General features: G+C 36.0%; 2 protein-coding genes across 26 annotated transcripts; one reads left to right on the plus strand and one right to left on the minus strand.

The window, feature by feature from the left end:
• Window positions 1-679: 679 nt before the first annotated feature.
• LOC103437680 (cytochrome P450 736A117-like) lies at window positions 680-3842 on the minus strand. The gene is made up of 2 exons (XM_008376168.4): window positions 2578-3842; window positions 680-1491 (listed from the first exon to the last, which is right to left on the minus strand). Exons 1-2 carry the CDS (start codon window positions 3559-3561, stop codon window positions 877-879), a joined length of 1599 nt encoding a protein of 532 aa, XP_008374390.2. The 5' UTR covers window positions 3562-3842; the 3' UTR covers window positions 680-876.
• Window positions 3843-6435: 2593 nt separating this feature from the next.
• Window positions 6436-16352, plus strand: LOC103437656 (ribosomal RNA small subunit methyltransferase, chloroplastic-like). Of its 25 annotated transcripts, XR_011582392.1 has the most exons (21): window positions 6436-6668; window positions 6789-6904; window positions 7006-7074; window positions 7161-7212; window positions 8537-8582; window positions 8682-8768; window positions 9259-9317; window positions 9792-9972; window positions 10443-10490; window positions 10782-10893; window positions 11007-11038; window positions 11418-11534; window positions 11781-11837; window positions 12021-12156; window positions 12254-12302; window positions 12445-12557; window positions 12919-13005; window positions 13470-13620; window positions 13751-13807; window positions 14548-14614; window positions 16076-16352. XR_011582392.1 is itself a non-coding variant. In XM_070824108.1 (20 exons), the coding sequence occupies exons 17-20, from the start codon at window positions 13540-13542 to the stop codon at window positions 16108-16110; spliced, it is 240 nt and encodes a 79-aa protein (XP_070680209.1). In that variant the 5' UTR covers window positions 6436-6668; window positions 6789-6904; window positions 7006-7074; window positions 7161-7212; window positions 8537-8582; window positions 8682-8768; window positions 9259-9317; window positions 9792-9972; window positions 10443-10490; window positions 10782-10893; window positions 11418-11534; window positions 11781-11837; window positions 12021-12156; window positions 12254-12302; window positions 12445-12557; window positions 12919-13005; window positions 13470-13539; the 3' UTR covers window positions 16111-16352. The 25 variants fall into 23 exon arrangements, 4 of the variants coding, with proteins under 4 accessions (XP_070680209.1, XP_070680206.1, XP_070680208.1 ...); XR_011582375.1 differs by lacking the exon at window positions 11007-11038; XR_011582379.1 differs by lacking the exons at window positions 11007-11038; window positions 16076-16352 and adding an exon at window positions 15678-15880.
• Window positions 16353-23340: the final 6988 nt, after the last annotated feature.

Below are 23340 nucleotides of genomic sequence, written 5' to 3' on the forward strand. Positions count from 1 at the left end.
AAATATGCCAGACAAAGCCTCATCTTCTTTTCTGGAGTGTAGTAACGGATGATGATACACGCTGTGGTCCCGAAAATAAGTGACAGATAGAGAAACATGCAGAACTATTATTGAGCTCCATAAAAAGAAACTCGAGGATCATTATCCTTATGGAATAGTAATACGGAAACGAAGTATTCAACATTCATTGATAGTGCGAGATTTGAACGATTCAACGTTCATCGATATATAGCCACATCAGAATAAATACATTTGGTTCTGTCTGTAAAATTCAACATCATGACAAATTAATAGAGCAATATGACAATGCTCTTATAGTCCTTTAATTGTCCTTTCTGGTTTTCTATTTTTGACAATGGGTGCACAAGAAACGACGATCAGGGTTCGAAATAATGGATTTTCGTCCCACCCTACGTGCAGTCAATTTGTATCAACAAGGGAGCTTTCCCTCTCCAACATTAACTGTAAGTGGTTTCTTAAATTCTGTCAGTTACACGCCACTTAATAATATGGTCTAGTGGTATTCCTCTTCACTTGTAAGTGAAAGGTCTTAGATTCGATTTTCGCCACAGACGAATTTGAACCACATTATTATGGCTCGTCCAATGTGAGGCTTACTCTACTCCCTTACTCCTTTAGTGTAGATAAATATCGTTTGTTAAAAAAAAAAAAACATATATTCACACACATAATACTTTATTTATTTTTTTTGGGTGTAAGCACACACACTACTTTGGCACTGCATGTGCTATGTTATTTTGGCAATAGCGACAGACAAAGCGAACATAATAGGTGACGGTAGAAGGCTTAGAGCCTTAGGTTAGACATAAAATACAAAGGCCTATACGCGTACATAGACAATGTAGCCTCTATCTTTCAACCTAAATATGGAAGAGCAACAGCTTTGAGAGGATACTTTAGGATTACAGTTGTGCCATTTGATTCAGTCATGTCAAAACCCTCGCCACTTGCTCCACCGGGCAATGCCCAGTTGAACTTGTGCACGATATTCGCCAGAACAATCTCATCGATAGATATTGCAAACTGAATTCCCGGGCAGATCCTCCTGCCAGCTCCAAATGGAATGAACTGGAAGTCATTCCCTTTATAGTCTAGACCGTTATTCAAGAACCTTTCTGGCTCGTACTCCTCTGGGTTTTCATACGTTTCAGGATCTCTTCCGATTCCCCACGCGTTGATCATAACAAGTGTCTTGGCCTTAATGTCGTAATCATTTATTTTCACATCTTGTGTCGACACCCTGGGAAGTAGTAATGGACCTGGAGTATGTAAGCGAAGAGTCTCCTTGATCACTGCCTTCAAGTAGTGCATGCCTACCAAATCATCCTCTGTAATTATGTCTGTTATGTTTCCGACTATTCCCCGTACCTCATTCTGCAATTTGCTCATGATCCTCGGATGCCTCAAAAGCTCAGTCATTGCCCACTCTAGCACTGCATATGTGGTATGAGTGCCTGCAATAAACATATCCTACATGAACAATGAACAAAGTTAGGTTGATCAGGTAAAATCATCCAAAAGTCTTGTGATTCAGTAGCTCATTTTTTGTTCCATCATTTTGTCGACGTTTACAAGCAGTTATAGTAAACTCTCTAGTTCCAATCAGGTCGGCCCTGAGGGTAGCCCAAGTAGGCGCCTACCTAGGGCCCCCACTTTGGAAGGGCCCAAAAAAAAATTTATATCTTGTAATGAACATATAAATACAAAAAATGTAATAAATATCATAATTCATTTGTTAGTGCAGTGGAAATGTTGGCTTCATTTTTTTTTTGGGTGTTGAGTTCGAAACACGAAGTTGCTTTTTAGTCACTAGATTTTTCTTATTTTTCAAATTTACCGCCAATTCATCTGTCCAACTCCCAATCTATCTGTCCAAATGCATATAAAGTTATAAAACTCAAGTCTCTGCAATCTTTTTTCTTTCAACTTCTCATTATGTCCATTTTTATCAAATGTTTAAACCAACTTCCCATTCTTTCCATTTCTATTGAATGTTTAAACCATCATATGGCCTTAAAGATTGTACAAGATAATCAAAACTTTGAATTTTATATTTTTCTTTTCAATAACTTTTTATTCGATGGATTATTTTAATATTCAATTCGTTAGTGTGATGTTGATTTTAGAAGGAAAAAAACACAAGAGAAACAATTGGCGTTGAATTTATTATACTCGTTAATCAAGTTTTATTGTTATTTACTCTCTTGATCATTAAGTTTTATTATTCTTCACTCTCAATCTTAAACTCTTGACTGCAAACATTTAGTACATTTGTGTCTAAAAACGTGAATCGTGTAATGTTTAAATAATCTTTGTATATTTATCTTCTTTTCATATTAATTTTTAATGATATTTGATGTGAAAATAGAGCTTTTTATGTATTTAGCAAATTCTTTTTTATACAAATCAATATACAAAGAACCGGAGATCAGAGAATTTTAGGGCCCCACTTCAAAGGCTCGCCTAGGGTCCCCAAATTCTCAGGGTCGGCCCTGGTTCCAATTATAGGTAAATGTCACATTCATGTGCAAATCAGATGCAAATAGAGAGACTTACTAAGATGAGAGCCTTTATGCCAACTCTATCAAGAGAAAAACCAGCCAAGCTTCCTTCCTGAATCCCAAGCAAAATATCCACGAAATCCTTTTGTTCCTCGTTCTCAACATGAACATGTTCATCATTTCCACTTTTGGACGTCTGATCGCTATGCTCTTGAACCACACTCTCTAGAAAGTCGTCAAATTGCTTAGCAACCTTGTCTATCTTGGCATGCAAACCATTGACACGGCTCAACCAAGAAAGCCATGGGATATAGTCCCCGATATCCATAGTTCCCAATAACTCCACGAACTCCTTTATAATCTCCTTAGACATCTTCCCACCTTCTTCACCACTGTACTTCCTCCCTAGAGCCACTCTACATAGCACATCGTTGGTAAGCGTCACAAACATTTCGCGTAAATTCAGAACTGATGATGATGAGGAGGAAGAGGATAATATAGAACAAGAGTCCTTTATTTTGTTGATCATGAGCTGGGTTTCCTCTTCTCTCACAGCACGAAAAGAGCGAACCCTTTTGTTGCTCAAAAGATTTAAAACACATATACTTTTCATCTGCCTCCAGTACTCACCATAAGGGGCTGTTGCGATGTCTTTGTAGTTGTAGGCAAGCTTCTCATAGATGGTGGACTTGGGTCGGTCGGAAAATGCGATTTCATGGGTTTTCATGATCTCACGGGCAGCCTCGGCAGAAGAGACAACAAGGACTGGGACACTTCCGAAGTGGAGAAGCATAAGAGGGCCATGGCGTTTAGATAAAGCTAGAAGTGAGCGATGTGGGTGCAAGCCTAATTGGTGAAAGTTTCCAATGATGGGGAACTTTGGTGGAGATGGCGGTAAGGAGTTGTTGGCGGTGGTTGCACTGGCAGAGGACCATTTGTATAGGAGGATTAGGAAAATGGCCACAAGCGCGAAGGAAACCGGTTGCAACAAGTCGGAGGTTCCAAGCAGTTGTAGCATTTGTAAGAGATGTCTTAGCATCTTAATTCTTCTTTCTGAATCAGTAACAAGTGTTTTAATTAGGAAACTTAAAGAAATTGTGTCTGTTTTGTTGTTTAAATACAGATCTTATGTCTTGGTATCGTGTGGAATAGGATCATCCCATAAGCAAACAAAGTAAAGGCCGAATAGTGCGTATGTAGACCACATCAATTCTAGACAACTTGAAAGCTTTTCCAACTTGCTGACATTGACCTTGTAACTCATTATTTGTGACAGAGATCTTGGATTCATCTGACAAGATTGTAGAAAAATCAGATGTTTACGAATTTTATGAAACTTGGACTTTTATTTGTGCTTGGATTTGTAAATATGCAAAGATCTTTTGGATATTCTTAAGTAGGTCACAGTCTCACAGATTTCATGATCTTTACATATCTTCATGTTTTTGCTTACGTAATGAAACTTTAGATAAAACAGACGTCGTCCTCCGCAGCAGATATCATCGACATCTTCACACGCCCAGCCTTCCAACTAAAAATGGAACGCATAGGAATCCTGTAGTTTGATCAGAGAAAAGCTATTTGATGTAAACTCGTATCTGAAGGTGATATCATCAAGCTTAAATGTAGAAAAATACCACCTCTGATGATATTTTTTTAGGGGTGTAATATCCATACACCCTTTTTACTTCTCACATCCCTTCCAATTTTCGACCATCGAATCGGATGAATTGAAGAAGATCGAAGGATAAAAATTAACTCGGGATGTGTGAGAAGTAAAAAGAGATGTATGGATATCACACCCTGATTTTTATGGAGACATAATGTTTATGTTTATGTCACAAGCGCACGCTCGCATGCGCACACAAGATTTGACTCTGTCTCTGCTCATTACTTGACGTCGAAAATTTACAAGAATTTGCGTTCAATTATTAGCAGTGCACTTGACTTTTAAGCAGTTAATCCTCCCCCCTCGCTCCACCAGGCAGTTTTTCCCATAAGTAGATTCAGCCGTGTGTAAATCCACCCCGCTCGCTCCACCAGGCAATTTCCAATGGAACTTGTGCACGTTACTTGTTAAGGCAATCTCATTAACAACTATGGCGAACTGAATTTCCGGGCAGACCCTCCTACCAGCTCCGAGAATCAACTGAAAGTCATTCCCTTTATAATCTATCTGTTGGTATATGGTCCAGCCCATGATCAATGTTATAGATTATTCTAGTAAGCAAATAAGGTGGTTGGAGCATACTAGACAATTCTAGCATGTTATTAAGTTGATGGAAGAAGCTAGAGAGTACTAGCTTCCTTGGTTGCAAACACTACTAGGAAACCAGTTATTAGTGGCGTTTGGAAAACCGACAACAAACATATATTATTGTCGGATTTTAAGCAAAATTCGACAGAAAATAGATGCAGTGGCGGATATAATAAGCGACAGAATTGCCTGCGTCAGGAAATTAATTTTCCGACAGAAAACACTCTAAAACTGACAGAAATGGTGTCGGATATAATCGACAGAAAATCATTAAGCCATCCGACAGAAATTAATTAAAAATGAATAAATAAAACTATTTCCTGTCGGCTAAAACCGACAGGACTTATATTAATAAAAAAAGGTCGTACCCAGTGCACAAGGCTCCCGCTTTACGCAGGGTCTGGGAGAGGTGAATGTCGCCCAACCTCGCCTCATTCACCATCCAACCTCGCCAGAGCTCGATCTCACCGGTGACTATTAGGGCCTTTAAAGTCTTAGGCAATGGAGCAATAATGGGCACCGTTTTCTTAGTCCACGACCCGTCATACGACTCCTCCGCCCATCCCCACCGTATGTCACCATTGTCGGCCTCCCTTCATCACTTCATCCAACCCTGGTTCAAAGTCAGGTGTGGATTAAAGTTCTACAACGAAAAAGATCCATTGTTTGGTATACCATTATTCAGTGGCGTGAGTTGAGGAAGTTTTGTATCTATACCATTGTTTGGTTGCTTTCCAGCAGACGCCTTTTCTGAAATAGTTTTAAGCTGCACAAAATAAATTATATGTACTTTCAGATCTTGTAAATTGAATATTGTGGTTTTTTTAATCATTTGAAGAAATGCAAGGTAGATGCATGATAAGTTTCCAATTTAGTGACTAGAAGGCCTACAAAGAATTGGGAGTGAGAAAATAAGACTGTCATTAGCTGTATTTAAGGTAAGTTTATGTTTAAAACTTTAAAATCATGTGAAGCAACTCTCGTTGTTATGTATCAGGAAAGCATTTCAGAAAAGTTAAATAAAGGATGGATGGAGGGGGAGTTACAAGATCCATATAGAAAGATTAATTATCTTGGGAAAATTCATCGACCAGAAAAAGATCCAAGGATTATGAGTGTGCACAAACAAGGTAGAATTGTTGTCGTACAGATAATAAGAAGGGCCAGATATGAATAATATCGAATGATAAGGCAGCAAGTACAATGTCTACAAGTTCCATGCCATAGAGAAGTGTGTGACAACTGTAAAACAAGGAACAAAAATGAAAATGAAGTCGTAAAAAACAGACATGAACTTCCTTCAAAAGCAAAATGGAAAGTCTGAGAATGAAAATCGACAGCATTTTTATAAACATAACCCCTTAATTTTTAGGAGAAGCAAGACATTTACCCTTAACGCCAAAGCTTTTATAACAGGATGACAGAAGATAAATGATCTTTTGACAGAGAGTTAAGTGCTGTATAATTACTTTAGTCTAAAAAAGCATTGCAATTGGCACTGTTCTTTACTGTTCATTGTTTTTGGACCCCAATTTCACTCTATTTACGGACTTGCCATTCATCTTAGCATTTCGCCTGGGCTTTTTTTTCCAGGTTTAGTTGGATAGGCTTTTGGGGGTTTGGGCTGTGACTTGGTTGGTGCCTTTCGTTTGTGGTTGGATTTTTCGGATGGATGGCCGACACGGGCAGGCCTAGCCTGCAACAAAGCCAGTGAGAAGGGAGAGGGAGGTGTCGTGTGATGCGAGAGAGAAGGCAAGGCAGGTGACCTTCTCAAAGAGGAGAAGCGGGGATTTGAAGAAAGCTGGAGAGATGTCGATTCTGTGTGAATCTGAAGCTGTTGTTATCATCTTTTCTCAAACTGGCAAGCTCCTTGATTTCTCAAGCTCCAGGTACCAACCCTGTACAACATCCCACCGCCTTATAAATTCTTTCGAATTTTCCAATTTGTTTTTGCAAGTTTTCAATCCAGTGTTGGACTTTGAGAAATAAGTTTTGGAATTGCTTTTTAGGTATGGATTTTATGGGAGGCGTCTAGAAAGTTCCAACTTTTATCTTCATGTTTAAGAGTCAGAAAGCACGGGATGCTAAGGATCGACTTGAACCGGTTGCCTCGCAGGCTCAAAAGGTCACATATACTATATGCTGATACGTTTCCTGCAATCTTTGGTCTATGAGACTATGAGTATGGTGTCATTTTGCAATTGGCTTCTTTGTTTTTGATTGCAGATGAACAACATTGTTACTGAACAATGGATTCAAATTCAGCGACTTGAGCAGGCTTTTCATAGTACTCAAGTAAGCATTTGTACTTGAGACTGGCTTCTCATTCTGTGTGCAAGTTTTATCGAAATGAGCTTTATTAATTGGTTTAACTCGGTTAGGACTATGAGGTTTCAAAGGCAAGTGAGCTCTAGAAGATGCACATTCTTGAAGGTAATAGTTTAGAAAAGTCTGTATGTGTGAGTCGGTGAGGCTTCATTTAACCAATTAGAAACCACTTTCCTGTATAATTAGAGTTATAGAATGCAGTGAAATATATATATTTTTTTTTCAGTGTAATTAGTCTTTTTTAACTTTTATTCTGTTTGTGCAACATCCTTAGGCCGTTGTGAAGTGTATAATTAGAGTCAATAGAATGCAATGAAATATAATGTTTTTTTCACTCTCTTTAGATTTTTTCTTTTACTTTATTCTCTTTGTGCAAGATCCTAGGCCGTTGTGAAGTCGTCGTTCTCAACCAATTTTCTATGGATATATCTAAGATTAAGTTCGATGTATATAAGCATTGAAGTGGTGACCTTTTATTCACAAATTGTGTGCACTCTGACCTGATTTATCTAAAGAATTATCCGATTGGGGTATGGTTTTTAGCACACCCACACCCCACCCAAAAATAAAATAAAATGGTGAGGTGGTGTTGCTGTCATTTTTACCATTGTCAATCATTATAATTTTAGCTAATAAGACAATATTATGTTCATTCTTCTATATTCGAGTTCAAATCGTTCTATTTTCAGTTTTGTAAGAGATTATCTTTTACCAATTGTCAAGGTGCTTCCAACCATAAATTGATATATTACTTACCTTTATTTTTTCTCTTAATTTATCAGGAATTTATTTGCGCATGTGTAGTGTAGACAATTTTAACCCATGAGTATTTAACTTTAATTGGAAATGATCTTTGTATGAAATTATCTTGCTCACTGTTTGGATTCCGAGAAAATTTAGGGGATGTCCAGTAATATTCACATCCTGAAAACTCAGTGAATGACGAATTTGGAATTGAGAATTGGGGTGGGGAGAGTAAAAAAAAAAAGAATGTGGTGGGTGTCTGTTTCGGGGTAGACAGACAGGCGGTGGAGGAGCTAGGGTTAGAAAAAGGGAAGAAAGAGATAGAAAGAGAGTTGGAGAATTTAGGGTAATACGATGAGGAGTGAGAAAGAAGAGAGAGAAAGGAGGGTGGTGGAGAGAGAGGTAAAGGAGAAGAGAGGAGAGAAGGGAACTGGCTTGGCTGCCTAATAATCTTCGTGTTTACCATTTTGCTAATTCCATGACCCAAAAGCCCAAGTTTTTTTTTCCCCCCGAAATTCCCCGCTGCCTGTGCCCTTTTTATTAAATTATCTCTTAGATTACTGGCATAAAAGAGTTATAATATTAGTTAGTTGTCAGTTGCAGTTTGGCCCATTTTTCTATAGCGTGTTTGCCCTTTTTATTCAAATATAATTATCTGATTACATGTACTCCTGACATGTTTTAGTAATATCCTACAAGATGATGCCCATATCTTTTGCAGGGAGTCCCAAGTGAGTTGAGCTTAATTAAATTGTACCTACTGTTTACAACTTTACATTTTTTTTTGTTTCGTTCTTAAGACTTTTGGTTTTTTGTGCTTCTGTTGTCAGGTGAAAGATGAAGTAAAGGGTGTCTTACATTTCATCCAGTATACTTATAATATTTTTGGCTTCTCTTTCGACCTGAAGCTATCAACAGTAAGATTCTTATTACCTGTGCTTAAAGCTTCAGACCTCTTGCCTTCATCTTAACTTGCAAAAGTCATATGATGGTTTTATAATATATTAGATGATACATAATACTGTTATGATTATTTGGTATATTCTAATATAGCAGTAAGTATACCGTGCTGAATTTCTAATAAAACAAAGCTAATCTTAATCTTATTTGGTGTATGGATAGCAGGGATAACTAAGTATTGTCATTGGGGAGACTAATGGTGCACTATCTTTCGATGGGTTTGTTTTTTTATACTAATTGCCTGCTTATCGTCGTGGACATAGGCGTTTAATCTTAGGACTTTCCGCATATCGTAGCCGACATTATTTTTCCATTCTAACATTAACTAACGTTACCACTATGTATCTATTATGAAAAGATCAAATCAACATGCTAAGTGGATCAGCCATTTCAATTGAATAATATTTAAATACTTGCAACTTTGTTTTATATTGGGTTTGGTTTCAGCAGACGGTGGTTTTTCTTATTTTGAGGCTTTTGTTTCCAGGCTGCCCTGTGTACTCAAGGTGAGCAATTTCAATTTATAGGGTTATTGAATTGAGATTTTTAGTTTTTCATTATATTGGAGTTGAGTTTGGTATTTTGTTTAGGTTTTATTATATTAATTATCATAAGCTTCTTTGAGATTACAAGATTTTCTTGGACACATTACTGCAATACAGGAGTTAGAACAAAAAGTGGCTGATTAGAAGGCTTGAAAACAAGTGTGAAATTACATTCAAAATATTAGCATGTTAACAAATCATCTTCAAAAGTTGTAAATACAATATTTCTTACTAATTTTTTTTGTTTATATATTCTACGTGTTTATACAGAATTAAAAAATGGTTATAATTGGAATATTACGCTTAATCTTCTTTTGGTATGTGTTTGATTTTCTTTTGTTGGCTGTGTTTTGTGGCTCATCAGAAACAGTTAGCAAGTGAAACCTATAACCAAAGGCTTATTTATTTTTTCCAAATGGTTTTAATCTATTGTAGGTAAACGGGAGCTACTATGCTGTTTATGCAGTAAGGTTCACCATCAGCTGTAGATACGAGCAGCATGGCAAAGTTAAAGTATGCGTAAATGGCAAGAGTTTTTGCCTCAACTGGAAATTGTAGCGTGTGTAACTATACTGGGACATGTAATGAGCAGAAATGTTTAAGTAGCTGTGGGGAGGTAATAAACATGTTTACTTTTGGCCTATGCTTACTCTAGGGTAATTGACAAACTGGTTAATTACACACGAAGCTAAAAACTTTTGGCCAACAAACTGATTCTCATGCCCTGCCACATGCTTAAACACATCAAAGTAATTGAGAGCTAATTGTACAATTTTTATGATTTAGGGCTTGCATTCATTAAAATGGAAACACATTCTAAATTAGGATTCATAACATTGTCTTACAAAAATTCCAAATGGAAAGCAGTCCATACCTTCATTAGAAGGGAAACTGAAAGTATATAAATTATGAAGTGCATAAACCTCAGTTTTAAATATGACAACATGATAATGCATTTCAGTGCATATAAATGTAGTTCCACAAATTAGGCTCCATCTGAATGCAATTGGTTTCTCAGCTAGATTGCCATGGATGAAGTATGATGTTTTATTAACCGCATCTAATGATCTTACTTATGGATTGCAGGAAGAAGTTATCAAGTTAAAAGAACAATTTAGCCATTTGAAAAGTTTGGTAAGCTCTTGCCTTGGTTTATGTTCAAGCTTGAGCTTCTTAGTTGGCCGTCAATCGCTATATTTTCATTCATTTATTTGGGATGTGGTGGCACTGTTGATGCCATTGCTATGAATCCCAGGATTTTACATCTCAGATTTCACTTTTGACAGTTTCAAATTGGTGCTTTACTTAACTTTTTTTTCCCCTTAATTTTGTAAAGTTTAGGCCTTTTCTTAAAATTTAAATAAAAGAAATATCTTTCTGGTATTGGTTAGTTTTGATCTTGATATTATTTGGGTTTTGTGTTAGTGGGGATGACGGTCTCGCGCAATGTTAGCCGTTCGTGGCTCACCGGAAAACCCCCTGATTGGGCTTTATTAGGAGGGAACTCATAATGTAGTAGATATTCCTCAATGCAAAGGTCCCAATCCTAATGACTTTATATTTGATATTTAATCCTTGAATTAGTGTTAAATTCTATATTCTTTTTGTTTAATTTGTGCGTGTTTTTTTTTTTTTTTTCTGTTTTCCAAGTATAAATGCTGCCATGGAGCTGCTTAAACAAGGTCTCTTTTCGGTTATTAAAACTCAATGTTACCTGCTTTCACTTCCAGTTTTTGAGTCTTCTATTTGTTTGTTTGCTGCAATTATTCAACTTATGCTGCTATAATATTTGTTTCCTTCTGTTTTGTCCTCTGCATTAACTACCATTTGGATCATGTGAATGACAACTTTCATGTATATTTCGAATAATGAGCAGTTTATTGCTGTTAATCTTTTGATCACTGTATATGTTGCTAATTTACCTTCTCAAACAACGTACATGTAAACATTGATATATAAAACTTATTTATATGTTAGTAGTATGGTTTCTTTACTTTTTGAGTTTGGTTGAACAACAGCATTGTCTACTTTCTAGAGTTCATCCTCTTTATTTTAGCCCAGGCCGACTCACTCCACTCTGTTTGAAGCTCACAACTTTTTCGAACAAATTGCTCAAAAATTCCTGCTCTCAAACATCTTAGATCCCTCACTCACCCTTCTGGCATCGACGCCCCAAAGGTATATTTCTCTCATTGCTTTCAAAATTCTGTATATATATATAGCTGACATGTATTAAGACATTCACATATGGTAGAACTAAAGGGACGGTAGAATGCTCGAATAATGGAATAGAGTTGAGATTATGATGAGAAAGGACAGTAAATAGCTATCACTATGTGAGTGTCTTATTTTCTTTCACTATGTAATAGCTATCACTAACTTTTGTTTTTACTGTCATATTGTATTTCCCATGTTGAGAGATAGAACTAAAAGGACAGTAAAATGCTCGAATAATGGAACAGAGTTGAGATTATGTCTGAGGTGTGTGGTAATCTTTCTACTTTAGCAAAGCCAAATTGCAATTTGTTTTGGAACAAAGAAAGATGCTCTGTTAATCTAGGGATATAGCACCCCTTTGGTTTTTGGAAAGGATTTGGTGCATTATTGAATAAGAGCTTTTTTCTTTAGAATTATTGAATCAGTGCTTATGTATGATGTTTGCAGATGTTACAGTAACAACTGCAAATACAAGTTCAGAGGAAGATCATATTCCTTTTGTGGTGCAACTGGAGTTTGTTATCGTATGCGGTGCTTTTCGTTGTATGGCCATATGAAGCTGCAGATGCAAATATTTCTTAAGGTGGTCTTCTTCACTATGAATAGATTCATACATGCATACTTATTCACGCTTGCATACAGACTTTGGGGTTGCTAAGATTTTCCTTTCGGTTTCATAGGTACATGACGATCCTTCTAACGCTCCAGTTTGATGGTCCAACTCAATGGGTGAGTAATGCCGTTTATTTTCGTGCGTGTGTTTTCTGGAAGTTCATTCCTGTTTTGGGATGTTTGAATATATAGGCATTGTTTAAATTACAATATTTTATTAAGTTAAACTGTTTAAATTACTTCTTATTTATAATTTTAGCCCTTGCGCCACTTGGGGGGACTGCTGGTAGAGATCATAGCAATTGATGTAAGTCCCTTACTTCTGTAATATGGTACTTGGAGTGACTGCTGGTAGAGCTCATAACAATTGTTGTAAGTCCCTTACTTCCGTTATACGGACACTTACATTTATGATCATTTTTGTGTTAAGACGATACAATTATAACTTATAACCGTCTTACATAGATCAACGCATATGTATATCGAATTTACCTGCATTACTTGAATAATTTGCTTTTCGATTCGCGAAGGGAATTAATAAAAAACCAATATCTGTGTAAAAGTTTAGTTTCCAACTTTCTAGCAGTGAAAATGTTGCCCTTTCTGCAGACTACACCCTTTCACACACTCACTTTGATATGGTTAAACATATATATTCAAGATTTTGATCTCTGTGTGATTTGGCAATACTTTTCACTTAATATTCCTCTCTCTCTCTCTCTCTCTCATGAAGGCACTCATTGCACTAAAAAAAGGTTCTCGGTTAATCAAGTATAGCCTGAAAGGGAAGCCAAAACTTCGTCCATTCAGAATTTCTACTGTGAGTAATTTCCTTAAGAGAAGAATAAGTTTGAATCACTTTTTTGGAAATTGTGTTTATTATAGTTCTTTGAATGAAAATACTAATTTGTACAAATTACAAGGTATGTTACCACTCTCCTTAATCTACATATATGCAATGTGCAAAATTACATCTATTCTCAAGAATGAACCTGTTTTTGTTCCATCCTTCTGTTAAGGATTATAATTTCTATAGAATTTATAAGTTTTCTCTCTTTCGCGTTACTTTTATGTTTCGAATTAGTTGGATTTAGCATTCCTCACAAGCTTTGACAATTGTTTACTTTCTAAGTTTTGTTCCATGCATAGTTGATTTTCTTTAATAATTGTTGAATCGCTTCTATATTTGCTTGGTACTTAGGATCTAAACCATTTTTTGCATCTTAGGTAAAATCGTTTTAGTTCTGAATTTCTCTTCTTTGATTGATTTTGGTGTGTTTGCAGCACTCAATGTCAGATTTTGAGATCAACGAATCAGCTCACTGCTGCGGTCGAAGTTGGGGAAGGTGATGTGATGTTAGAAATTAGGCTGCGAACAGGTTCTTTGACCAATGTTCTTATTAATGCTGGTGCATTTGTGCTCGCAATCAAAAAGGTTGTTTGAATGTCTGTGTTTCTGTGTTTCTTCTTTGAATGCAATTACAACTCTGAGTTTGTATTTGTTGCAAATTTGTGGAATTAAGTTGGTATTGCACTGATTATGTGTAGTGTTATATGGGCTTTAGGATCCACACATGGCTACTCATGTGAGTGAGAGATTTGCGGAGACTGACCGGTTCAAGGTAAAGCCATATTTTTATCATATCTCTATATGTCCTATGCTACTAAAAAATGAGCTCTTCTCTGGCATTCTGGACAATTGGAAATTAAGTTTTATGCTTTTATGTTTTTATTGCTGATGCCATTGTGATCACTTTAGTAAGTTTTGTCACTTAAATCTGTAGGTTTTGAAAGAGGACTTTGTCAAATGTCGCATTCACTCATATGTGGTGTCGTTGTTGGCATGTGCAGAGCCATCGGTCTCACCGCTACGATCTTCCACGATTCCATTTTTCCTTTCTTTTAATTTATTTTTAAATTTTAAAAGTTTTTGTTGATGGTTTGTTTGTGGAAATGGATGAAATCAGGTGTTGGATTAAACTGTACCTTCCTCAACACACAAAAAAAAAAAAAAAAGGATTGATCCATGGAGACTGCAATTTGTGGGAGAATCCCTCTCCCCCAACCATGTCTTCAACCCCAAACCAGATTCTCTCCATTTTTCTCAATTCTTTCCCTCTTTTCAGATTTTGGGTTTCCCTCAAAATCTTTGATTTCTTCATCAATTGTAAGATTAGGAGTAGATTTTCTTAGCTTCTTTAATTCAAAGCTTGGAATTTTTTTTTTATTTTAGGATTTTTTTTTTTATCAAACTTTGTGAAATTTAATGTATAATTGGCCTAGAAAATTGATTCTTTCTAATGGCTTTCCTTTTTCTTTTTTTTTTTTTGGTAAATGGAAGTGTTCTGTACTTATTTTGCAGAACATGAACTGCCAAGGGTCAACACTTGAGAAGGTGATTTGGGTGGAGATCGTAAAGATGGACATTTGTAAGCCTTATCAATCTTCAATTTTTATTTTTCTCGCTTTTATTAAACATGAACTTATTTTTCACTGTGATCTGTTTTGTTAAAGGTAATGATAAAGATTAATCAATTTTGTTTGTTTGGGGGGTTTATGATCAGAACCTTGATGAGACCTTTAGTGTGAAAGGCTTTTGGTTTCATAAGTCACAACAAAATTGAATACCAAATCAATAAAAATCTGGCCATAAATGCACCACTTCTTTACTCCATATTTATGCACATATCTCCCAATATATATGCACTGATGAGACCATAAGGAGGTTTCCCAATTATTAAACAAACCGAGATAACTTAACAAGTTAAGTCCGATATCAGGCTCAATTGTAGGTTGCCTTTAATTATTATATCTTTTTAAGAAACATTAGCTTATATGTGCACTAAGTAAACTAAGGTCATCTACTATAAGTGTCCCTATGTCTTTGATCTGTTTACACTGTGTGTTATTTGTGTCTGATTGGTTTTTCCCCTATATTTCCCTATGTTTTCTATCTCTTTATATGTGCACTAATTAATTTGATCAGTGTGTGTATTATTTGTCTAATTGGTGTTGGGTATTTTCCAATTTGGGGTCTTTATTTACTTAGTGTGCAATCCAATGTCTTATCTGGTTAGAGAGAACATAATGTTTGACAATAGGATGTCTGATATCTGATCCATTCTGGTTCTGTAGATATGCTGAATAAGTAGACGATTAATTGTAGATGTAATACCCCTTAGCAGGATGTCTGATGTCTGATGTAGGATGTCTGATATCGAGTATCTAGAGATTATGTTATCTAGAGATTGTCTTTTGTCAGTAGATGATTAATTGTAGATGTAATACCCCTTAGTAGAAGGAAATTAAGGTGCATTAACAAGAAAAATCAAGATAATGTGTACACAAGTGGATTAGTTTTTTGGCTGTCAGTTGGTGTCCAACCTGATGCAAGTCTGAAAGTGGATTGCGTATGTTTATATCTTCCTTTCTCCTAAATACTGAGTTTTATGAGATCACACCATCTTATGTTTATTGTATAATCTTATGCAGTCAGAAGAATTATCATCTTTTTCCTTTCAGATTTCAACATATTTGGAAATACTTCAAATTTTTTGTAGTGCAGTTTGTAGTTAACATGATTACGCAAGTTCTGTTTCTTTAGTAAATTTTTATGCAGGAAAGAAAGTCATTTCTCAGTTTGTAGTTAACATGATTACATAAGTTCTGCTTATCTTATCGACCTCATTCACTCATTTGTTCCTCTGTTCATTCATAATTGTGTTAAATTTATTCAGGTTAAATGTGTCTTATTCATGCAGTTACGCATGAAACAGTTGTTCCCGCAGCAACGCGGGCTTATTTTCTAGTTTTCTCTATAATACGGTTTAACTAGTACTTCTGTTGGAGACACCGATGCCATTGATATCGTTCTTGTTCATCTCTTGCAGCTGGGATGCCGGTTGATTCCACAGCCATGTCTTGATCATTGAAAGCCCAATATTCGAGCTGCTGCTGTTGATATTAATGTTACCGACTGCACCGTCTCCGTTGATGACATTTGTGGGATCGGAAATCTCTAACGGAAGCTGCAAAGAAGAGACGGTTCTGGAGAAGATGTTGTCGGTAGTATTAATACTGGCGGTGTTTTTACTATTGTATCCATGCGCAGAACTACTGCTACTCTGGATATGCCCTTTACAATGTGTGTGGAATTGTTGGTTGGAATGGGTTGCAAGTGTTCGAACAGAACAAAAAAGAAGAGAGGAGAAGGAGAAGGAAATGAGGACAGGAGAATAGGGGGAAGCATCGGCGCAAGGAAAATGGATGGGTTTTAAAAATTTAGGTTATTTTAATTACAACCGACAGAAATATTTTTTAAAAAATAAAAACTGACAGAAAAATTTCATTTCTGTCATTTATAATCGACAGAAGAAAATATGGCGGCAAAATTCCCTCCGAAAATTTTAAAATTTTCCCTCAAAATTTTAAACTCCCCCCAAAATTTTGTTACAATTTAAAAAAATAAAAAAATAATTGTTTGGTTTAATAAATAAATAAATAATATGTATTTAAATAGAATAAGTTTTTAAAAATTAAATAAATAATTTTTTAATTTAATAGATAATTTTTACACTTTTGGTTTAATAGAGAATAATGCATGTAAAATATGCGATAAAGAAACAAAAAAAGAATTGTACAATGAAAATGTCATCACACAAACTAAATATTGTCTAATCAATACTTGAAAAACATAAATAAATATTGTTTAATGAATAAATTTGATATTCAATTTAAAATATTTACACTTAATGGAAGTATAACATTAACTCTAAATGTTTGTTTAATCTATCGTTTTGATGGGATACGCATTCTACGAAGCGTTTTTCAACGATCCAACCGTCAAACTTGTTTGTACACACTCCGATATCACATAGGTAAAAAATCACAAAAAACAAACATTAAGAGATTAGGTAACAAAACAAAAGTTTTCAACGGTTATAAACGAAAAATCACAATTTAACGGTTACTTTAGCTCCGATTTTGTTGATTTTTTACAGCTACACTCCTCGACCCTATAAGAATGCATTGAATGAATTCGATCTTCAATTTAAAATATTTCCACTAGTGGATAAATCTTATTTTATACTTAATGGAAGTATAACATTAACTCTAAGTGTTTGTTTAATCTACCGTTTTGATGCGATACGCATTCTACGAAGCGTTTTTCAACGATCCAACCGTCAAACTTGTTTGTACACACTCCGAGATCGCATACGTAAAAAATCACAAAAAACAAACATTAAGAGATTAGGTAACAAAATAAAAGTTTTCAACGGTTATAAACGAAAAATCACAATTTAACGGTTACTTTAGCTCCGATTTTGATGATTTTTTACAGCAACATTCCTCGACCCTATAAGAATGCATTGAACTAATTTGACCTTCAATTTAAAATATTTACACTAGTAGATAAATCTCATTTTATACTTAATGGAAGTATAACATTAACTCTAAGTGTTTGTTTAATCTACCGTTTTGATGCGACACGCATTCTACGAAGCGTTTTTCAACGATCCAACCGTCAAACTTGTTTGTACACACTCCGAGATCGCATACATAAAAAATAAAAAAAAACAAACATTAAGAGATTAGGTAACAAAACAATAGTTTTCAACGGTTATAAACGAAAAATCACAATTTAACAGTTACTTTAACTCCGATTTTGATGATTTTTTACAGCTACACTCCTCGACCCTATAAGAATGCATTAAACGAATTCGATCTTCAATTTAAAATATTTGCACTAGTGGATAAATCTTATTTTATACTTAACGGAAGTATAACATTAACTCTAAGTGTTTGTTTAATCTACCGTTTTGATGCGATACACATTCTACGAAACGTTTTTCAACGATCCAACTGTCAAACTTGTTTATACACACTCCGAGATTGCATACGTAAAAAATCACAAAAAACAAACATTAAGAGATTAGGTAACAAAATAAAAGTTTTCAATGGTTATAAACGAAAAATCATAATTTAACGGTTATTTTAGCTCCGATTTTAATGATTTTTTACAACTACATTCCTCGACCCTATAAGAATGTAATGAATGAATTTGATCTTCAATTTAAAATATTTACACTAGTGGATACCACAAAATTTTATTTTATACTTAATGGAAGTATAACATTAACTCTTAAGTGTTTATTTAATCTACCATTTTGACGCAATACACATTCTATGAAACTTTTTTCAATGATCTAACCGTCAAACTTGTTTGTAAACACTCCGAGATCACATACGTAAAAAATCACAAAAAACAAACGTTCAGAGATTAGGTAACAAAACAAAAGTTTTCGACGGTTATAAACGAAAAATCACAATTTAACGGTTGTTTTAGCTCCGATTTTGATGATTTTTTGCAGCTACACTTCTCGATCCTTTAAGAATGCAATGAATGAATTCGATCTTCGATTTAAAATATTTACACTAGTGGATAAATCTTATTTTATAAATAATGGAAGCATAACATTAACTCTTAAGTGTTTGTTAAATCTATCAATTTGATAGGATATGCATTCGTCAAATATGTTCGTATATACTATGAGATAGCATGTGTAAAAAATCGCAAAAAATATAACATTTAAAACTTGTGTTTATTTATTTTAATCAATATAACATTTTAAAATAATAAAATCAGACATGATATAGTACACCAGATGTTCATGTGTGTTTATGTGCCAGACAATGTGCATTGTGACGCATTGGAAAAAATTGTTTAAATTTCTTTGTATCTTGTTGCTTGCCTATGAGGGAGCATAAACCTTATTACAAAAATGATAAAGCTTTAGATTGTAGTCTGTTGTCATTATTCTCTCAGAAAATTTATGGCTTGTGAGAATTGGGTTCATTAGACTTTAGGGTCATGAGTGAAAAAAAAAATTTTAAATATGTGTTTATTTATTTATTTTTAATCAATATAACATTTTAAAATAATAAAATTTTCATCTATGTCTGTTATAACCGCCAAAATACTAAAATAATAACCGCCATAAAGTAAAATAATAAAATAGTCAATTTTTGTTGGTTATAACCACCACTATTAACTTAAAAACCGCCAGGATATGTAAAAAATATTTAAAAAAAAGATTCAAAAATTCTGCCAATAAATATCCGCCAGTAATTATCCGCCAGGAATTTATGTCGGATATAACCGACAGAATTTGTCTAATATCCGCCAGTAATTAAATGATGTGTCGGATATAATTTATCCGACAAGATTTTCTAAAATCCGCCACCATCATCCGCCACCTAAAGGTAATATTGTAGTAGTGAAATGGAAAGATCTAGAAGCTACAATGTTGTGGCTAGTCTAGAATTTTCTATGCTAGAGGTTTGAAGAATACACTAGAAACTAGTAGAATGTCAAACCCTCACTTATAAATATGGGTGTGATGTTGTAGTGAAGTAACCAATTAAGAACCAAGTGTGAGTAGCAAAGGATCAAGTCCAAAGCTAGAGTTCCACTCCAAGAGTGAGAGTGAGAGTGAGAGTGTTCCACTACACATTGTGAGTGAAGTTTAGAGTGATAGAAAGTGTGTGTCATACTTTCTTATATCCATCAAGCCTTGTCTTTGGCTTGGTAAGACTACTCTTGTTGTACTCATCTTTTTTATATAGTGAAGATTGATCCTTGTTTCATGGACGTAGGCATAAATTGCCGAATCACATAAATTCTTGGTGTCCATTTTCTACTTTACCTTGAGCATTCTCTATCTTGTAGTACCGACATTCCTAACAAGTGGTATCAAAGCCCAGTTGGCTCGTACTACGAGATGGAAGGAAGTGGCACTATGATCAAACTCACCAACTCCAATTGGGTAACATGGAAGCCAAGGATGGAGGACATTCTCTATTGTAAGGATCTGCATGAGCCAATTGAAGGAGATGCCGCTAAGCCCAAGAACATGTCCGATGCCGAGTGGAAGAAGATGAATCGCAAGGATATTGGCACAATTAGACAATGGGTGGACGATAGTGTTTTTCACCATGTGTCTAATGAAACTAATGCTCGCGAGTTTTGGACGAAGCTTGAGTCCTTGTTCGAGAAGAAGACCCCAGCCAAGAAAGCCTTCTTAATCAAAGAGCTCATCAATGTGAAGTACAAGGATGGTTTAAGTGTAGCAGAACACTTGAACAATTTCCAAAATATCATCAACCAGTTGGCTACTATGAAAATGACGATTGAGAACGAGCTGCAAGCGCTATTGCTACTTGGATCCTTACCAGACAGTTGGGAGACCTTTGTGGTGAGTGTAAGTAACTCTGCTTCTAATGATGTTCTTACTCTTGATAATGTTAAAAATAGCATGCTCAATGAAGAAATAAGGAGAAAGACTTCTGGCATAGATAGTAGCCAAGTATTTGTCACAGAGAACCACGGAAGAAGCAAGAGCAGATGGCCTAGAGGTCATGGCAAGAGTCCTAACCGATCCAAGTCAAGGTTCAAGGGTACATGCCACCATTGTGGCAAAGAAGGACATATGAAGAAAAGCTGTCGAGTTTGGAAAAGAGAGCAAATGGAAGGAAACAATCAGAAGAAAAATGATACTGGCAATACCACCGCTGTCATATGTGGTGATGTACCAGAAATATTGTCTATTGGTGAATGTCTGCATATGGGCAACTCTGGCAGAGACATTGAATGGATCTTTGACAATGGAGTTTCCTTCCATGCTACGTCCAAACGGGAGTTCTTTAGTACATACAAAGAAGGTGACTTTGGCATAGTGAAGATGGGGAATGAAAGCTATTCCAAAATTCTTGGAATTGGTGATATTTTCCTAAGAACTAATCTCGGCTGCCAGTTGATGTTGAAAGATGTGAGACATATTCCTGATATACGTCTCAATCTGATATCCATCGGTACCCTTGATCGACAAGGTTATTATCACCATATTGGCGAAGGAAAATTGAAGCTTACTAAAGGCTTAATGGTGGTAGCAAGAGCACAACTTTGTTATACGTTGTACCGGTCAAATGCCAAGGTTTTGAAAGGTGAGTTGAATGTTGTGGATGACTCATTTCTAGACTTGTGGCATAAGAGGCTAGGCCACATGAGCGAGAAAGGCCTACAAGTTTTGGCAAAGTCTCACATTGCCTTTGCTAAAGGTACGTCGTTAAACTCTTGTGAGCACTGTTTATTCGGAAAACAAAGAAGAGTTAGTTTTTCTGTTCCATCTACAAAGAAAGGAAATTTGTTAGATCTTGTTTATTCATATGTGTGTGGTCCCATGGAAGTTGAGTCACTTGAAAGAAATAAATATTTTCTTACTTATATTGATGATGTTTCACGAAGGGTCTCGGTGTATTTGTTGAAATCCAAAGACCAGATGTTTCAGACATTCCAGGAGTTCCAGGCCATGGTGGAGAGGGAAATTGGGAAACCTCTCAAGTGCCTTCGTAGCGATAACGGCGGCGAGTACACATCTCACCAGTTTAGAGAGCATTGTGTGAAACATGGCATACGTCATGAAAAGACAATTCCTGGAACTCCACAACATAACGGTGTTGCTGAAAGAATGAATCGAACCATCATGGAGAAAGTCAAGTGTATGCTGAGGACTGCAAAGTTATCTAAGCAGTTATGGGATGAAGCTGTAAGGACAGCCTGCTATTTGATCAACCGATCTCCATCAGTACCATTAGGTCTTGATGTTCCAGAGAGAGTATGGACTGGTAATGATTTGTCTTACTCTCATCTAAAGGTGTTTGGTTGCAAAGCTTTTGTGCATGTGCCCAAAGAGCAGAGATCGAAGTTAGACTACAAAGCTACACGGTGCATCTTTCTTGGTTATGGCAGTGAAGATTTTGGTTACAGATTATGGGACCCATACCAGAAGAAGTTTATCCGAAGTAGAGACGTGGTCTTTTATGAAGATCAAACAATTGGAGATACGGATAAAGAGGCACAACCAGATGGCGCAGTCAGATGAGTTGATCCATTAGCTTCATATGAAGAAAGTCATGATGACATCCCTGAAGCAGCTGCAAATGAAGTGCCTGCAAAACCAAATAATGTTTATCAGGGGAAGCCTGATCAAGATGTGCCAGACCATGAGATTGCGCTGATCAAGATGAGCCTAGTCAAGAAGAGCAGATTTAAGAAGAACCTAATCAGGGGGAGCCTCCAACCCTGCAAGAGAATGAAGATTAGGTCAGAAGATCCAGTAGAAGTTGAAGATCGTCTACCAAGTATTCTTCATCAGAGTATATCATGTTGACTAATTATGGAGAGCCCGAAACTTATGAGGAGGCCAGAGCGCATAACGATAGTGATAAATGGATGAAGGCAATGGAGTTAGAGATGGATTCCTTATTAAAGAATGATACCTATGAGCTGGTAGAGCTTCCAAATGGCAGAAAAGCATTGAAAAATAAGTGGGTGTTCAAATTGAAAAGGGACGACAACATGACAAGGTACAAGGCTCATTTGGTTGTCAAAGGTTTTGGTCAAAAGAAAGGAGTTGACTTTGATGAGATTTTCTCACTGGTGGTGAAGATGACTTCCATTTGAGTTATCCTTGGTATGGCAGCAAGCATGGATCTTGAGCTCGAGCAGTTAGACGTTAAAACTGCATTTCTCCACGGCAACTTAGAAGATGAGACATATATGGAGCAACCCAAAGGCTTTGAAGTCAAAGGTAAAGAAACTTTGGTGTGCAAGCTCAAGAAAAGCTTATATGGTCTTAAGCAGGCTCCGAGACAGTGGAATAAGAAGTTGAACTCATTCATGGTGAGTAATGGGTACAAGAGAACTCATGATGACTCTTGTGTCTATATCAAATAATTTTCTGGAGGTAAATTCATCATTTTATTGCTTTATGTTGATGACATGTTGATTGTCAGTCAAGATGCTTCTACGATTAAAAAGCTCAAAGAAGAGTTATCTAAGTCATTTGACATGAAGGACTTAGGGCCAGCCAAGCAGATTTTGGGCATGGAGATAATTTGTGACAGAAAATCCAAGAAGTTGTGGCTGTCACAAGAAAAGTATGTTGAACGGGTGCTTGAAAGGTTCAACATGAAAGCAGCCAAACCGGTAAGCTCGCCTTTAGCCAATCATATCAAGTTGAGCAAAGAGTCGTGTTCAAAAACATATGAAGAAAATGAGAAAATGGCAGTTGTTCCCTACTCTTCAGTGGTAAGA

This window comes from Malus domestica, chromosome 06, assembly GCF_042453785.1.
Source record: "Malus domestica chromosome 06, GDT2T_hap1".
In the NCBI taxonomy this organism is placed as follows: Eukaryota; Viridiplantae; Streptophyta; class Magnoliopsida; order Rosales; family Rosaceae; genus Malus; species Malus domestica.

Excerpts from the sequence above, each read along its gene's own strand:
- LOC103437680 (XM_008376168.4), bottom strand. The coding sequence starts at position 3,561 with ATGCTAAGACATCTCTTACAAATGCTACAACTGCTTGGAACCTCCGAC. Across the intron at positions 1,492-2,577 it reads GCATAAAGGCTCTCATCTTA|GATATGTTTATTGCAGGCAC; the intron begins GTAAGTCTCTCT and ends TTGTTCATGTAG.
- LOC103437656 (XM_070824105.1), top strand. The coding sequence starts at position 13,540 with ATGTTAGAAATTAGGCTGCGAACAGGTTCTTTGACCAATGTTCTTATT. Across the intron at positions 13,621-13,750 it reads TTGTGCTCGCAATCAAAAAG|GATCCACACATGGCTACTCA; the intron begins GTTGTTTGAATG and ends TATGGGCTTTAG. Across the intron at positions 14,615-15,677 it reads GATCGTAAAGATGGACATTT|TCAGAAGAATTATCATCTTT; the intron begins GTAAGCCTTATC and ends AATCTTATGCAG.